The following is an 18,037-nucleotide window of genomic DNA, read 5'->3' as shown; positions in this document are numbered from 1 at the left end:
CTCGCGTCTCAGTCTCACTGAGTTGGAAGCGCTTGTGTTTGTGGTTCCCACAGTTGGACAAATGGAGCTGCTGATCCGTTTAATCCTTCTGCTCAGTTACAGAAACAGTGCATCAGATAAACCCGCCGCAGTTTGACTATATACTGTGCAAATTGTTGCTGATTAAAAATGAGCAAAAAAGAAAAAAAGAAAACAAACATGTTTGTCTCTGAAAGGACAAAAAACTATTTGTGGTTTTGAGTAAATATTTCATGTAAAGATTCAGACTCAGTGGACATTTTCATCCAATGTTTGTTAACCACCATCATTTCCTAAACTTGACTAAATGTCATATTACAAACACAAACTTTACTGTATCTTATTAGGATTTTATGTGACAGTGGGAAATAATATGACTTAATTAGCGCAATGCTCAGGAGGAACGCTGCAAATGATGGTCGGACAGCGGGGAGGCGGAGGAGTTGGGGTGCTGTCCGGTCAGAGTCAGTTCCCAAAGCCACACACACACACGCACACACCCACACACACACACACAATCAGAAACGCGCACATGGAATCAGTACAGCGCCATAAAAGAGTTATGGGGTCCAAATAACCCCATCTCTTAAAATTGAGGGAGGGTTAAAAATATTTGCAAATCTAAAAGAATAATATAGCAAACACCTGTAAAACTCCGTCTTGATCAGGTTCATCACCAAGTTAAAATGTTTCAAGCCTTCATTTTGTGTAACTTTAAGCGATAGGACTTACAGAAAATGAAATCCTTAAATCTAGTGCCTCAGAAAATTTGAATATTACAGAAGATCAATTAGAATTTTTTTTTTTTTTTTTTTTAATGAAATGCAAATTTTACTTTCATCTGAAAAGAGGACATCGGACCACTGAGCGAGAGCGGAGATTTAACTCTCCTGGGTTCGACACGTCAGGAGCGGCTTCACATCAAGAATGTGACTCTTGATGAACCTCCGGTCACCCCTTGAATGGATTTTGCTCGACAAGGCTGCCATTATCCCCGGTGCACCTTTTCCTTTCACCCAGATGAGACCAAAATATCACTTATTGCAAAATGCCTTTGGTGTTGGAACAAGAACGCATGAAAAAGAAAAAAGACGTATGAAAAAGTTTCACGCTCCAAAATGGATCTGGAAGCTAGTATGAAAGAAAATTTTGTTGGGAACCAGATTTACAAAAACATTCAAAAAAACAAATAAAGTTGCCAAAAGAAATCCTCTAGATGAGTGAAGCTGCTATATTTCTTAATTTTTTTAATTTTTTTTTTAGAATTTTCAAAATTGCTGTTTTTTTTTTTTTTTTTAACAGAACAACAAAAGATATAATGTGACCTACCTTAAAAAATGGCCTAAGTTGTTTTGTTTTTTGCCAGGTGGCTAATATTTTTGTCTAAATCTTTTGGAGAGAAAAAAAAAAAAAGAGACATGGTGAAAAAACCCCCAAAAAACTTAAGCCATTATTTTAGGAAGGCGACAATATTAAAGTTAGTCATATCAGTATATTTAGTGCACTATTTATTAAATTGTAATTATTTTTGCTTCCTTATTGCTTTCGCCAGGCTTCAAAATCAACCTAAACACCAGTTCAAACTTTACACCATCTTCAGAAAAAAACCAGAGAGATTGCTAAAATGAACTCGGGACCAAAATCAATCATTATGTGTCAAATATTTATTTCTTTAAAACGTTTGTTACTGATTTAATTCATGTAGGGAAAACTGAATAGTACATCTTTATTTCTCCAGTGTACAGCGAACCACAGCTGACGAGTGTGTTGTTTCATGACCCCGGCACACTGGGCATGTGCAGCACATGCACGATTTGGTGCGCCAGTCATGTGTGTATCTTCTATATTGAATATAAACACACATTTGTATATATACACTATACACCACGTGCGCACTACATACACACATGGTAGAGAGAAATCAAAGTGTGGGCTTTCTGATGCCTGTTGGCGTGAACCCACCAGAACCCGCCCAGAGTATTTCCTCCTCCTCCATCTGCAGTAAAGCTCTCCCAATTTAAAACAACAAAAAAAATAACGATAAATGTCAGTAATAGATGCTGATGGGAAAACATGACTCGGGTCCAGACGCAGGGGATCCGGGGCTGCCGCTCGTTCCGCCATGTTGTTGCCATGGACACCGAAAACTGACTGCTAACACTCGAACAGGTTGAGGAAGGAGGGAGGGAGGAAGGGAGGGAGGAAGGGAGGGAGGAAGGGCTGGTGACGGAGATCAAAACATGACATTAGTCACTGTTAATGGAGAGAACGCAGTCAGTTCTCGTTAGCTTTTACAAAAAAAAATAAAATTCTGCAAAACAAAGTTACATGCCAAAAAAAACAAACAAAAAAATAAAAACAGAAAATAAAATTAAAACAGAAAGAAAGCAAGAGGAAGCCCCAGTGCGGCCTGGAGGAGAGGTCACAGCGATGGCGGGCTTCTTCTTGCAGATGGTGAGTCGGTCGCTGCGAGGTGCTGATATGTGGGCGATGAGGAAACACAAGGCTGGCGGCAGCAACACAGAAGAAGAGGAAGAAGAGGAGGAGGAGGAGAGGGAGGGAGCATTTCCTGAGGACTCAACAGGGTCCCATCAGACGCCGATTCACCCTGTATCCTGGCCAGCCGACGGCCGCTATGGCAACAGTCCAATGACAGGCTCTGTCGAGCTAATATATTTATATAGATTTTCTTTGTTTTATAATATTGGCAGTATCTTTGTTTGGTTTTTTTTTATATAAAAAAAAAAAGGTTTAAAGGAAAATGGAAGGGGAAGTAAGACTGCAGTGAACAGTGCAATGGGAGCTCTGGGAGTGGTTCACCTGCTCTGCTGCGTGGAGAAGATCCAAACAAAAACCGTGGAAAACATGAGATCAGTTAACATTGGCTCAGCGCTACTGGAAGTTAGGTGATTAAGGAAGGGGAAGCTTGGCAAAATACTGAGAAAAAAAACAAACACAAAAAAAAAAAAACAACACGAGAAAACACCAGTTCAGTCCTTTAGGTTAACTGCTAAACGTGCTAATCGACTTCATCATTGGGCTCGTTTCCCCCCCCCCGCCACCGACAACAAAACCGAGAAGTTCATGATCTGTTGGCGCTGCGGGCAGATGAAATGTACGCACTTTTAAACACGAGAGGAGTTCTTTCTTTCGCAGCCATGCGCAAAGTCCTTGCTCCGCCCATGGGGGGAAAAAAAAAAAAAGAAAAATAGCTAAACTAATTCAATGAAAAAGTCTAGAGGAAACGGGTTCCCCCCCCCTCAGGTGCGGAGCCGGCCTCGGCCCGCAGCGTCCTGTGTGCGGCGGAACGGGAAGGAGAGATGAGATACTGACAGGAGGGTAAGACGGGGGGGTGGCGGAATACGCAGACGGAAATCTGAGCTTTGTGTCCGTCAGACGTCGGCTTCAGATTCTTCACCGAAAAAGAGGAGCTCAGGTCAAACAGTGCTTATCTGATGCGTTCCAAATAAAACCTGATCTGACGCTTCATAAAAATCTGTACAAATGCTTTTGTTTTTCTTCTTCTAAAGTCTTCATGATTAGTTTGTCCAAAGGGGACGATATTTCCATTTATTTATTTATTTTTTTTTTATTTTTTCTGTATATTCAGTAAATCTTTATCTGCTCTTTAATTTAGATGCTCTGAGTCCCATGGTGTGGTGTGTGAGTGTGTGGAGAGGAGATGCCTCCGGCCGTTTCACCGCTCGCTTTTGCTAGCAGCACTTTTTCTTCCGTTTACTGTTCCGGGTGAGTTTGACCACGTCGTTCTGTTGCTGCTGCTGCTGCTTGGCTAGAACCTCCTTCTTGGCTTTTAGCACCAGCTCTGTGATGCAGTTGAACATCTGCAAAGCAACAACATGACAGTTACCATGTGTTTGGAGGACTTTCTTATTTTTCTTTTTTTTATTTCCGTTTTGGAAAGAGGCTGATGCAACGCTGGATTTATTTTAAATAAATCAATTCCGTGATCACAGTGATTAGCAGATGGCGCATAATTGTGAGTTTCTTGCAAATGTTTCGCATTAAATGGTCAAAAACTTTGGGGTTCAGTGAGTGCCATCTCCCACCTGCAGGTGGCAGTATTTCTTACTTCTACTACACAGCCTGACTTGGCATTAAGTTAAAAGTGTGACTTCCGGTGGGCACTCCAGCCGATTCTTCCAACTTGGAAGTTTTAATTTCCCAGTTCCGACCACAACTGGAACGCATCAACAGTGTGTGATCAGTATGGTGAGTAACAGTGTCTTCAGTCAGAAGCTTCTTCAAGTTCACTGAAACACAGGCTGCTACAGGAAACCATTCCTGCCATCACCGTCTACAATAACTGAAGAATTTGAGTTAATAAGAGTTACAACATTTAATTTCCCTTTGGGATCCATAAAATATTTCTGAATTGAATTGTGAATGTGAAAATTATGCAGTTGTACATATTTAACATATAAAGGATGGCAGCCATTTGCATTCAATCCCTTTACTCTGACACCCCTAAATACAAGGCAATGCAAGCTTCAGTAATCATCTAATGAGTAAACAGAACAGAGCCGTTCATCATCAGAAAAACACTCAATGTACCAAATGCTTGGTGAATACAAAACATACATAGGTGGACAATGTTGATGTTGGTCTGCTTTGACAGACCACAGATAGTGAGAAGCATGGCCTTTGTATTATGAACTAAAGTATTAAAGCTGGAGTTGCATCGATTGCCGTTTTTTAAAAAGACTGATTGCTGATCTTTTAAAGGGCTGACCTGTTTTTGTCGGAGAAGTCGCTAAATGCAGTGACAAGTGTTAAGTTGGCAACAGTGGAGAAACTGCTGAGACGAGATGAAAACAGTCCAGTCAAAGTTCAGGGCTAAATACAACTGACAGTCAGACTATCGTATACAAGAAGACTGGAGAAAAATGTAAATGTTTAGATGTAAAAAGCTGGTAGATACTCTTAGGTGAAACTGACTCACCTTTTGGATTTTTATTTGTAAAAGATTTTGGAAATCAAAACACAATCGTAAACCCCAGTAAAATGCATCGCTTCTGTAACACTCTGAACTCCGAGAAGAAGCTGCCTCACCTCTTCAACGTTGATATTTTCTTTCGCGCTCGTCTCAAACAGGCTGATTCCCATCTGTTCCGCAAACTTCTGCGCGTCGGTCGTCTCGACCACCTTCGAGCTGGGGTCGTCGTTCTTGTTTCCCACTGAAACGTGGAAACACATCGCAGGTTCTGATCGTCTCTCCGCATTCAGACTGGCACGTAACAAACAGCTGGGCCTCTTTTGGCGGCGTGAGAGCAAGACCCACCTAATATTCGGCAGACGTCGTCACAGTTCTGGTTGATTTCATGTAACCATCGTTTGACGTTGACGAAGGACTCGGCGCTCGTGACGTCGTAGACCACTATGACCCCGTGCGTTCCCCTGTAATATCTGGAGATGGGAAAACGCGAGACTTGTGTCGGTGCCTCGTTGTCTTTCGAAGATGTTGGACACGTCAACATGTGAGAGACAATTGGTGATTCGGCAAATATAATCAATACATAAAGACGAGACACAAATTAGAAAGATAATTACGGGTTCCCCAATTGCAGTTTTCTAGCCGATCTTTAAGAAGCCTGACGTGCCAATCCCGATTTTAGCCAAAACCAATTTTCTTTGTCTGAAAAGTTGCTAAGTATTGCAACAACGGAGCTAAGTTGTCAACAAAGGAGAGGCTATTGTTAATATCAGACATGCCGATTGGCCGATCGCCAATCACCTGAAATGAAGAAAATCAGAGATAATTTATTGGAGCACCCAAGTCCAGTCCTGACAATGAGTGTCAATAGATTTTCCTGCATACATAAAGGATTATACAAGTCACATTTATTAGTGTAGCACTGTTCATCAGCAAGGCGGTTTAATGTGCTTTACAGTTAAAAACATAATAAAATAACCAATGAAACGAGCAAAAAAAAACATCACATTTTGTCAAATGCAATCAAAATCATCAAGCATATATTGATCAATGTTCCAGTTGTTCCGAATCAAGGAAAACTCTAAACAGGTGGGTTGTTGGTACTCAGTGTTTCAGACGTTTTTGCCGTTTCCTTGAAGTCTGTTGCAAAATGTGTGGCACATAAAAACTGAATGCTGCTTCTCCATGTTTGGTTCTGGTTCTGGTCTGTGTCACCAGAAGACCCGAGAGGTCTGGAAGGTTGGTGCAACGACAACAACAGATCTCTAAAGTATTGTGATGCTGGACTGTTCAGCGATTTATAAACTAAAGGAAGTATTCTAATAGGGAGCCAGTGGAAGAAAAAAATAAAACATTTAAAAAAATCAACTTTTCAGCACCCAGACCTAAATCTTATAGAAAAATTTTGTTGAGCAGATTTCATACGGTTTTCCAGTGGTGCCAGAAGACAAAGCTGACGGACACAGTCTTTTTTTAAATTGTAGCTGGTGTCCAGGAGATGGGGACAAATCTCAATTTTGAATGTAACCAACCTGAAATTTCAATAAAAAGGTTGAAAGGGCCAATACTTGTTAGCTAACTGCAGCCTCAATAATTAGTTTGTTTATAGGTCCAATATTTAGGTGAAGAGTGGAGAGAGCGCTCATCTCAGCCTTCCTGTTTGCTGTGACTGTAAGGGGATTCTGCTTTGTTGGCCAATTTTGTCCCAAATGTCTAACAGTAAGAGGACAGCAGGTAGGTGGACACACACAGAGCCAGAGAGTCGGACTAAACCTGATGCTACCTTTTCTCCAGAACCCCCCCCCCCCCCCAAAAAAAACATTCCACAAAACCGAACCCCTTTATTCAATAACTTGTTACTTATATTCCTCAGAATATTTGTTACATTTTTACATCTCAAAAAACATCAATGTTGTAACTGTTCGCTACTCGACTGCCTCTGCAGGTTGTTCTGCCTGAGCAGTCCATGTAAACGCCAAAATTCATTTAGGACGCAATGAGGTGCAACAACATTCCACTTCAGTGCCGGTAACAATCAGCCTGAACAGGCATCGTGTTCTGCAGAGGGATTCCTGGAGACCTGGTAAACTGGGACCGTAGTCCTCCTCAGGGCCTGAAACGTCCACACCGCCTCATGACTTTATTCCTTCAGGAAGAGTTGACTTCCTGTTCATCCTCACTGCAGTGGTCCATCTACGTCTTAGCAGCTGCTTTAAGCTAACTGCAGCGTGCATGTCCCTACTAAACTCACAAAGGGACAAGAAATCAGCTTTGGTTCAAGCTTGCAGCATAAACCTGGTGGCTCTGTTGGATCACATTCACATCGTAAGTGATCGGCTCTAGAGTTGGAACCGTACTGAGACCACCTCCTTCTTGGTACAGTTGTTTTGGTCTGTGTGATTCAATCACACAGCACAAGCATGATTGACAGCACCAAGACCCTCTCCTGCAGCTTTAAGTGTGAAAACGCCTTTAGAATTGAGACTTTAAGTTACATTACTCCACTTAAAATGACCAGAAAACAACCAGAAACCTCAGAACAGTGCAAATCTTTGCTTTAGTAAAAATATATTATGCCATTACAAAAACGTACAAATTCAGCAAGAGGTATGGCGAGTGAAATAGTGGAAGCTGAAACCAGAATAAACCCTGTGAGGCATTCTCTAACCATGACAACACGAACGTGACGGAGCAGAAGTAGAAAGCCTGTGATCCATGAAGATAAAATCTGACAAAGCCCGTTTTGCCTTCTGTGCGGTAAATGGACTGAACCTGCACACCGCTTCACTAAATATATACACATAGACTCGTCTGCAGTCCTGGTGTGTGTACATTCATACCCTGACACACAGATATTAGGCAACTTGAAGCACTTCAACACCATCGTTTCCAGCGAAGACGATGCTGGAAACCTACAAGAATACAAAGATGACCCACTGAGTCACAGTGTGCATATATATGCTCATTTGGTAGCAAGTCTTCAGCTGAAAGGTTTGCAGCCCACTGAGGCCTGATGAGGCCTGATGAGGCCTGTATACTAATGGTCTGAATTCAAGCCCCCCAAAAAATGCCCTTCCTGGCATTACTTTCTCTACAGCCATGCCTTGTGTAGAGGTCTTGATTCTGTTTCCTTGCAGCAACATGAAGAACTTCAGTTTTTAATGCTCATCTGCTTACATGTCACTTTACAAGAAGGACGTGTTGTTCCACAACATCTTAAAGAGCAGTATTATGTAAAAATTCACGTTTTTGAGCATTACATCGTGTTATGTTATTCACTAGTCAAAAACATACCTGGAGTGTTGCCTTAATTCTTTCATGCATGTTTGAGAAATCTTTTAATCTCCCATGGCAACCATTCGGCTGTGCTAAATGCCTGGGTGGATCTAGCTCCACCTCCGAGGTCCTGCTCCTCCTTAGAGCTGCAGCTTTCAAGCTACTGAGCTTCCACCTCATAGAGCATCCCTCTAATGCAGTGGTGCCCAAAGTGGGTCCTGGAGGGCCGGCATCCTGCCCGTTCTAGTTCTCTCCCTGGTAGTAACAACCTTTTCATCATGTCAGTGTTCTCCTTAGGCCTTCTAACGAGCCATCATTGGATCCAGGTGCATTAAACCAGGGAGAGAACTAAAACATGCAGGATGCCGGCCCTCCAGGAACCACTTTGGACACCCCTGCTCTAATGTGACTCCCTCACTCAGCTCCTTCAGACTAGCCAGCAGCAATTAGCAAACACCTGGTGGAACTGAGCATCAGCTGAGCTCATTATAGGAGCTACTACTCAGTGCAATGCTGGTAAAAAAGTTGCTAAAACGTTAATAGAGGATGGATGTGATGGTTTTCTGGGGGTGGAGTTTCAGAAAGAGCAGAAGCTTCTTAAAGAGACAGGCCCATTTTTAAGGCGTTAAATTACAAAGTCAAATATGATAGATACAGCATTTTTATAACCAAAGTTAACAGTTACTTGACTGTGCTATAAAATGCTACTACATGCCTATAGTGCCCCTTTAACATAATATAAATCCATTATAGTCTTTATGGTCTTAAATTGACATGTAATGTGTAGTGAATCAACATCACAAGCCTTTGGAGATGTAGATAATAATACCATTAATTAAATATTGTTCATCTATTCAGTCTGAATAAATATTGCCCAACCCTAGTGTCAACTTGTTTAAATTACAAAGGTCATAGTTTCAGTTTTATAGGAGACAATGGCAATAAATGCTGAGCACAGTCTCTCTGACAAGAGATATTTAGGCAGGCAACAGCAACAGAACACTGAGCACATTGTACAACGAGGAAAAGACGTCTACCATCGACATCATCACCAAGCGAACGTTAATCACTTGAAATGTTTTGGATGCTTCGCCTTCCTGAGCTCATTCTGCCGGACGAACTGACGCAGTCCTGGAACAGTGTAGTCACTGGGGTTCAGTTTGCTGCCGGATTATTCAAATTAACGGAGAATTAAATCGCTCCCACTTAACACCGCAACTCAGTGACGCGCTTCTGATTCATCTGGGGTGGATATTGGGGTGAGGGGGTGTAGCGACAGAAAATAGAATAGAATAGAATAGAATAGAATAGAATAGAAGTACTTTATTCATCCCAGCAGGGAAATTACTTCGCAGTTACATCATAGAGACAAGACACAATAACAACTACCACTGAGTAGTAGTTGTAGATAAAATAAAAAATAAAATATAAAATGCTATGAATTGTAAAAATATAAAAAGTGTGATGTTCACTCCTAAATGTATGAAGACCACACACAAAGTTGCCGTAATTTCTGGACTGTTGAGCACATTCGAATACAAGTCACACTCACTCAATTTAAAAACAAACTGTGTTCATATAGGGCGTCTATAAGCTACAGTTGTCCACGCTGCGCGTATCTTGAGGTTTTAAGAGAAGAGAATACACGAGTCAGGCTTCCTGTGGGCCACAACGATTTCATGTTTTCCTTAGAAACGTTCACACTAGACCTGTCACAATAACTAATTTTGCTGGATGATAAATTGTCCCAGAATTTACTGTGATAAACATTAACATTGTTGTTTTGAGACCATTTTCAAGTAACATAATGATAATGGCATAATAATGGAAGAACATGTTCTCCAAGATCAATAAACTTTTAATTCTAATGATCATTTAAACACAGGAACAGGAAAACATTTTACATATCCAAAATCAATCCAAACAGAAGCAATAAATAAAATTAATTATAAAGTCTCCATAAAGAAAATTGTTCTTCAAAAAAAAAAAAAAGGTGGGGGGCAAAACACAAAACTGAGAGTTTTTGTCATCCAGTTTTTGGTAGAAAGAAGAGAAAAATGATAAATCATGCAAAGGGAAATTCTTGAGCTAGCTAGTTTTAACATATTGATTAATTGATTTACTGCTTATTGCAACAGGCCTAATTGACACTCAATTCTGATGTTTTGCATTGAGTGTTGCCGTAATGATTTCAAGAAATCCGTTTTTTTTCCCGTGTGGTAATTTATATTACGAATTAAACGCGAGTGCTTTATGGTTTACGATCCCCAAGCGACTCGCATGCGTCACACAGCAGTCCTCCGTTGGATGGAGCCGTTTCTGAAACGACTTTCAAGTTTATCCAATAATAGGAACAGACAAATTGTCACAAAATCATAACACGGAGGAAGTTAATAAAACGAAAGCACAGCTAATGGCAGCAGAATTTTGTGAAGCATTGACTGCAACTTCTGTAGAGAAGTCTGTCTAGATGTGTAGTAAGGGTCAAGTTTTGCTTTAAGTATTGTTTTTTTGGTCAATACATAAAATAACCACAAAAAAAATAAAGAAATAAATAAAAAGAATACCCTGCTGTTTTATCTAACCTTACATCTGATTGTCATTCACAACATGTTGCAACATGTTTTAGTTGGGACAAATGATACTCAAGAATAAACTGTTGTCCTTTATAACGTAGCTGCTGCGTCTGACTGATCTAAACGCTGTTAGGTGAGCAGTGATGTCTCACGGCGGCTAACTGGAAGATAAAACAAAACCAGTCGAGTTTAAAAGTGTCCGAGCGGTTAGAAGTCAGAGCGAGCCCCGAGGTGCACGCACCAAAAAGTGTAAGTGCAGCTGTTGCCGTTGCACAGCGAGGAGCCTCCCTCTTCCGTCTGTAATTAGGATCTGTGGGGGAATCCCACCCAGTTTCACAGCGAAGCACAAACTCGCCGTCGTTGCCTCCTAGCTGCTCCCCTCATATAATATCTCATTTGACGACCGCAGAGCGCCTCCCGAGGCTTCGATCGGCAGCATGGAGCGGCGGCTCTACTCACGTGGAGGTGATGGTGCGAAAGCGTTCCTGGCCCGCCGTGTCCCAGATCTGCAGCTTCACCTTCTCGCCGTTGATCTCCACCGTCCGGATCTTGAAGTCCACGCCTATCGTGGTGATGTAGCTACCTGTGAGCAGCGGACGGAGACGGGATGTAGAGAGAGCGGCACGTGCAGACGTGGAGGAATGTTGCTGAAGCATTCATGTCCTGTGACGTTTTCAACATTTTGTCGCATTGCAGCCGCAAGCGTCACTGTTTTTATGGTGATAGACCAACAGTAAGAAGAAGGGTAAAGGGTTTGAAGTTTTTTAACAATTAGATATGTAAAACTGTGATGTGCATTTCTACTCAACCTCCTACTCTCTACTCAAAATTCTAGATCAGATATCTATGACAATGTGTCCCATCCATAAAGGCAGATCTATTCAGTCTAATTCTATGTTTTATGCTCTGAGTGACGTCATGCTTTATTATTTATTTTACATTATATTTACAATTTTTAATTGTACTTTTTAACCATTTGAAAGAAGATTTGTTGAAGTTTATTTTTACACGTTCGACCAAAGCAGTCATCCTGTTTGTGTCGATTTCTTTTATTTATTTGACGTTGGCTGTTCTTCTCCTAACTCCACTGACTGAACAAATGAAAGTTGATTTTACATATTTGACCAAGCTTGTGATGCTATTGGTAAAGTTAGATGTTCTGTACTGGTGCAGAGCTAGCAAATATATTTATAATTCAGTACATTTATGCCTGTATAAAGCAAAAGAAGCGTTTGAAGTAAATTCAGCATTGTTAGTCTCTATGGGACGGTTATCGGCCCGTACCAACCCTCAGATATCAGTATTGGTATCGGACATGAAAAAATTTTATCAGTATTTACTATGACTTTTGTACATCAGGAGAATTTAAATTTTCTCCATCCGTCTTTATGAAGCAGCTCAATCTTAGCCAGATTAGACGGAAAGCATTTTTAGATTCTGGCCTGAACTTTGACTGGGCCGTTCTAACGCATGAATACGGTTTGATCTAAACCGTTCAACTGCAGCGCTGGCTGCATGGTGAGGATCCACGTCCAACAGAAAGGTAAACATCGGCCTCCGTTTCAAGTCTTTGCTCCAGCACTGATCTGTATTTAACTCCATCCATCTTCCCATCAAATTTGCCCAGCTTCCCCAAAGCATGACTCTGCCACCACCGTGTTTCCATGTGGGGAAGGCATGTTCAAGGTCAGGAGTGTTCCAACTCATTTTCAAGATTGAGAATGTTTTTAAAGGGCCAGCTGTGGCCAAATGTATTGATAAAACTGCTCAAACTGCTAAAATATTAACAAATAGCTGATTCTATCTTATGAGAACCTCTTAAAGTTAAATAATGTTAAACAACTTTTCACCTTCATATAATTTAGCAGAATACAGATAAAACTGCTGTGATTTGATTGATTAAAAATAATATTCCTTTGAAAGGTTTTATATCTAGACTCTGGGGGGCCGCATAAAAAGCTTCTGGTGGACAGAGGACCAGTTATGGTCTACCGTATAAAATCCCCCAAAAGATCCTCTGTGGTTTGTGGCTGTGATGTGACAATTTGCTAAGGCGAAGTGTGAGTACTTTTGTGTCGGCAGAGGCGAAGCCACAGACCTGAAAATGTGTTGTCTGCGAAGCGCAAAAGGAGACTGCTCTTTCCCACTCCTGAAAGGGAAACAAAACACAGGAAAAGGTTTAGAGTGCAGCAGGTTCCTAAAACCTCCCGTCCTCGTCTCGGACGGTTTTGGACGGTTTCGTACGACCTACAGGTGTAACTCAGAGTTGACGTGGGTTCGTATCGTAGACGTCATGTGGTGACGACAGCGGCGGTTGGTGTAACCTTTGTGTACCGACTTTACAGTCAACTTATACAAACACCTTACGAGCTCAATTAGATTAGCTAAAGTGTAACAAACTAAAGCACCTAAAAGGAGCAGACAAACTATGTACATCACAAGTTAAAGAAAACAAAAGGAGGACAGCGATGTTTAGAGTGGGATCGCTGCTTTGTCCTCAACAGATCACCTTTCCGCTTCAGGCTCTCCTGTCCTGCCCGTTCCTTTGTGTCGTTGCTGGCGTCTAACATTTGATTGGTCACAGGCTCTTGTGATCTCTACAGCGCAGAGTTTTGTTCAGGATAACAATAGATAAAGCTTCAAAGGAGAGTTTTCAGAAAACACCATGGCTTCCAGCTGCCTGACTAAAAAAGAAAAAAAAAAAAAGAAAAAGAGGAACAAATCACTTTCTCTGACTAGAATAAGCTCCACCGTCAGGAGTTTGATGGGCCTTTATTTACAATATATATCGCAGGTATGTGATGAAATATATGAATGAGGTTATGCTAAGCTGCACTGCAGGGTGAGATTCTCATCTCACTACAAATCCTACAGCCATCAGCATCTACAACAACAAGAGGACACCTGCGTAACACGATTTACAACATTTAGCTTTCCTTTGGGAAAATAAAGTATTTTTGGATTGAACTGATTTCAGTAACCTTGGTTAAACACTCCAAGGTTTCACTACCACGGCGATTATAAGCTGTAGTTTTTAAACTGTGTGACTTTAATAACAGTGACAAGTGGTGAACATTTTGTTTGCACACCACGAATGTTATTTTATTTTTGTGATCAGAAATATTTTCAAAAAGACTTTTCTCTTCTACAAACATGAGGGGAATATAGCAGACGTCTTTCATCCAGCTGACCGCTCACGTGGAGGAATGGCACCGTTGGGTTACTTGATAAAACTCTGGTCACTTTAACCTTATGTTGAATTAAAATGACTGTATTAAGCCATAGGAAATTACACAACTGAATATTTAAATTATCCTAAAAACCTCGGAGGTGGGTGGAGATCCACTGATCAGGACTTTCCTGATTTCCAGTTCTGCTTAAAATCTGAGCAAAACTAAGTAGATGAATGAGGGGACAGAAAATGCACACGTTGCAGTATTTTACCTTCCGATCAGAAAGAGATTGCACAAGCTTAATTAGCCAAAATGTAACAGGTGACTGTTGACCGCTGGAAGTAAAATTGTATTTTCCTGCCGCTCAACCATTTTTCCAAAATAAGCCGTGCTAAACAGCAGACAGTTGCAGCACAGCGGAAGGGACACTGGAGCCTGTGTGAGAGATGTGCCTTGTTCTGTGGCCGGCCAGCTGATGGGTTAGTGGTGCCAGGATTTGGAACTGTCAGTGAAAGCAAAGATTATTGACCCTCCCAACCCACCAACCTCAAACAAAATCAGACCCCCAGAAGGATGAGACGCTGCTTCTCAATAGGGTGGAGTTGAATTACAAAAGTGTCAGAGGAGTAGCTCCAACCACCCCTGTGCAGCGTTCAGCGGTGACTGGGAATTTCTCTTGCCTGGGTTAGGAGTACATATGACAGCATGCGGCTGACTGCTCTTAACTGGTGACACTTTGTTTTACTACTGCCCACTTTGTTATTCTCACTTCAGTGTGGGCAGCTGCAGCGATGAACTCTTCCACAATCAGGGAGCTCAGACTTTCATGCTACCTAAACTGAATCACTACAACAGCTTCCCGCCACTTAGTCAACATTAAGCACTTGTAATAAATATAAATAACCTATTGAGTCAAGTAGCCAACACCAACAACATAAACAAAAATGTCTAGAAATAGTTATTTACATTGCCAAGCATGAAGCAGAGATGCTAGCTTAGCTTCAGCTAACAGACACAACCAAGAGGCCAAATGAGACTGACATAAGACAGCCCCGGTGAAGCTATTTAGGTCAAAGAGAGGCTATTGCTATAGAGACACAATAAATGCCCCACTAACTACCGAACAACACGCGAAACGTTCGTGAGACAACCAAAGATGATGTGGAGGCGGCATCCAGCCTGACATGCCCAGTCCGGACACACAACCTCCGCCCTGTCACTGGCACAGAAACATGGCGGATGTGTACATTTCCCTCATTATTTTCGTTTTAAAGCTATACAATTACACACGGTAAACGCGTTCAGAAAGTGTGCTAAGGCGCAACGCTGTAATTCTCCCTCTCTTCTGGTAAAAAAAAAAAAATATATATATATAAATATATAGAGAGAAAAAAATTCGTCAAGGCCCACTTCCCGTCCCGCATCCCCGGCTTCTGCTTACCGCTGTCACCGATGATGAGCAGCTTGAAGAGGTAATCGTAGTCCCTGGCCATGCCGGTAGCTGGTAGCTAACCTCCGCCTTGTGCAGCTTCTTCGCTTGGCTTGTTGCTCAGGTCCCCCCTGTCCCGTAGAAAATTTATCTGCCCCAGGTCCCCTGATGAGAAAAAAAAGAGTCACAACCGAAGCTTGAAACTACTAGCCCCCCGAGCCGGCGGCGTTTTTCTCGGGGTTTCGCGGCGTCAGCAATCCTCCTGCTCCGCTGCAAACAGCCGGAAACTCTGCTTCCTTCTCTAGCGGAGCTGCACCCAAGTGTGACCCGGCCTCACTGCGCAGACTCCAGCTCCAGCGCGCATAGGACAAAACAAGATGTGGAGCATCTGAATCAGTGAAAGACTGAACTATTTTTTGTCGTTTATTCTATTATAATTTTTTTTTTTTTTTATCATAAATGAAATATTTTTGTTGGAATGTTTTTAGTATAAAATAAACAAAGAAAAATCAACGAAATTTAGTGAGAACTTAATGCTACATTAATCCAGTCATAACAATATAGCTAAATAATTAACTTGTTCTTTTGTCACTTTTCTTTCGTGACAAAACAAAACAAAACAAAAAATACAACGCCCACTTCTGTTGTGAAAATCTTGAGAGATGTTATTTTGGAAAACTTGATATTAGAGTGGTACTTATTTAAAAAGTCTGACAACCACTGATATTGCTATTTGTATCACCAGTTTGATTATTTTAGTTACCTCATCTGCAACATATTCTTCAGTTTTATCTGGAATTCATCAGCTGCAGTGTCTGATAGTTCTGCAATAGATTGCAAATTTAGACTGGGACATGACCAAAGGTTTTCATTGAAATGATTTCAGCTAATGCGGGTAATACTGTGTATCAGGAAGAACTATTTCAGAAAGCACTTGTTTAATGAGAAAATTTGAATGTTTTGTTTTTGCTTGTAATTAGTGGGATACTATTATCTAAAATTTCCTTTTTTAGCTTTATATCATGTTATGTTATTCCCTCACCAAACAGCTGGAGTGTTGCTGTGATTCTTTCATGCGTGTTTGAGAAGGCAATTATTCTAGGTGCCTAAATGCTCAGCTCCTTCAGACTAGTGGCAGCAGCAATTAGCAAACACCTGGTGGAACTGCACATCTGCCAAGCTCATCATATAAGCTAATTCTCAGTGGAACAGCTCCAGGAAAAGTTGTAAATGGAGAAAATTTGTTGTGATGACTTCCTGAAGGCGGAGTTTCAGAAAAAGCAGAAGCTTCTTAAAAAGACAGAGGTCCAATTTTAAGGCGTTAAATTGCAAAGTCAAATTTCTTTTAAGTCATGTTTGAAAAATATGGCATTTTATAACAACTGTATGTGTGTTATGGGCACATTGTAGTTGGGCACCAGACCATCTGTAACCTTGCAGTATAAACTAATGTAGACAGTTGTATGTAGTGAATACATTGCTCACACATAGACAGAAATACAAGTTCTAAATGACCTCAGAGCCCAGACAGAAATGAGCTTCTTGATATCACATTATGAAATCAGTTTTTATTCTGTTTTGCCTTTTTACAACAGTATCACTGATAAGAATGATTTGTCTCAGAAGCGATTGCTTCCCCCCCCCAAACATCTCTCACATGCCAAGTCCAAATAAAATTAACGACAAGGTTGGCTTTCTTTACAATCACATCTGAAATGCTTCAAATCAGTTTGGTAAAAGTAGTAGCAGAACACTGGAATAGCAAAACAGATTTGGCGTTGCGTCTTACCAACGTGTTTGGTACATAATAATCTGCTTGCTACAAGATAAAAGAAACAGGTAAGAAACTGGGCTGAAAAGCCGCTAAAAGAACGGGGTAAAGTGAGAGAAAAAATATATATATTTGGGGGTGGTGGGGTTTAAGAAAGTCGAGAGATCGGTCACAACTCCACCCGTCTCCTCTTCCTCCCACGCTGGTTCAATCTGAGCATGTGTGTCGAGTGTCTGGGGTTCTCATACACTCAGGATCTGTTCACTGTGTCAGTCAGACATTTTATCATCAAGTCCCGCTCCATCATGTTAGGATGGTGTCGTCGATCTCCTCGTTGGAGTCTGGCAGGCTGGCGATTTTCTTCAGGGAGCGGCGGTGACACTCTGACAGCAGTTCGTTACTCGCAGAGTCCAGAATGGCAGCAATACTCTGGTGAGCAGAAAAGACGAAAACGGTTACAGTTAATCTGAGACGCTGGTTGCGTTTCCATTACCGGTACGCACAAAAAAGTGGTCAAAATTCAGTTAATGACAAAAAATATATAATCTTCTACATCTTTATCACCATTAGTAATATAGAAAGGGACATTGTACAGTTCAAGCTAATGAGCTAATTCTCATCTGTAGTCACTTGACATGTTACAAAAGTGAACCATACAGTTGTTGATCACGTGACACGTGTGATGTGAAAAAAGTATTTCTATTGCACTTTTACGAAATACACAAATTTTGTGTATTTTTGCGTACGAAAAAACAAAATCCACGCAAAAACCTACTGAAAAACAAAAGCTTTTCCAAAACTGGAATGTCTATTAAAGCTGCAGTATTTAACTTTAATAAAAAA

General features: G+C 41.2%; 2 protein-coding genes across 3 annotated transcripts in view; both read right to left on the bottom strand.

Moving 5' to 3' along the window:
* Positions 1–2,702: 2,702 nt before the first annotated feature.
* Positions 2,703–15,754, bottom strand: rab35b (RAB35, member RAS oncogene family b). Of its 2 annotated transcripts, XM_032577846.1 has the most exons (6): positions 15,436–15,750; positions 12,920–12,970; positions 11,281–11,404; positions 5,318–5,442; positions 5,089–5,213; positions 2,703–3,860 (listed from the first exon to the last, which is right to left on the bottom strand). In XM_032577846.1, the coding sequence occupies exons 1-6, from the start codon at positions 15,485–15,487 to the stop codon at positions 3,732–3,734; spliced, it is 606 nt and encodes a 201-aa protein (XP_032433737.1). In that variant the 5' UTR covers positions 15,488–15,750; the 3' UTR covers positions 2,703–3,731. The 2 variants fall into 2 exon arrangements, with proteins under 2 accessions (XP_032433737.1, XP_032433738.1); XM_032577847.1 differs by lacking the exon at positions 5,089–5,213 and having other exon boundaries at positions 3,754–3,860; positions 15,436–15,754.
* Positions 15,755–16,957: 1,203 nt separating this feature from the next.
* gcn1 (GCN1 activator of EIF2AK4) overlaps positions 16,958–18,037 on the bottom strand; it is a 37,484-nt gene continuing 36,404 nt past the window's right edge. Inside the window, exon 57 of the mRNA XM_032577817.1 lies at positions 16,958–17,623. Coding sequence (XP_032433708.1) covers positions 17,498–17,623 — 126 coding nt within the window. The 3' untranslated portion in view covers positions 16,958–17,497. The remainder of the gene's footprint in view (positions 17,624–18,037) is intronic.

Source organism: Xiphophorus hellerii, chromosome 12 (assembly GCF_003331165.1).
Source record: "Xiphophorus hellerii strain 12219 chromosome 12, Xiphophorus_hellerii-4.1, whole genome shotgun sequence".
Classification (NCBI taxonomy): Eukaryota; Metazoa; Chordata; class Actinopteri; order Cyprinodontiformes; family Poeciliidae; genus Xiphophorus; species Xiphophorus hellerii.
The sequence above is the reverse complement of the archived record's forward strand: the minus strand, read 5'-3'. Positions and strand labels throughout refer to the sequence as shown.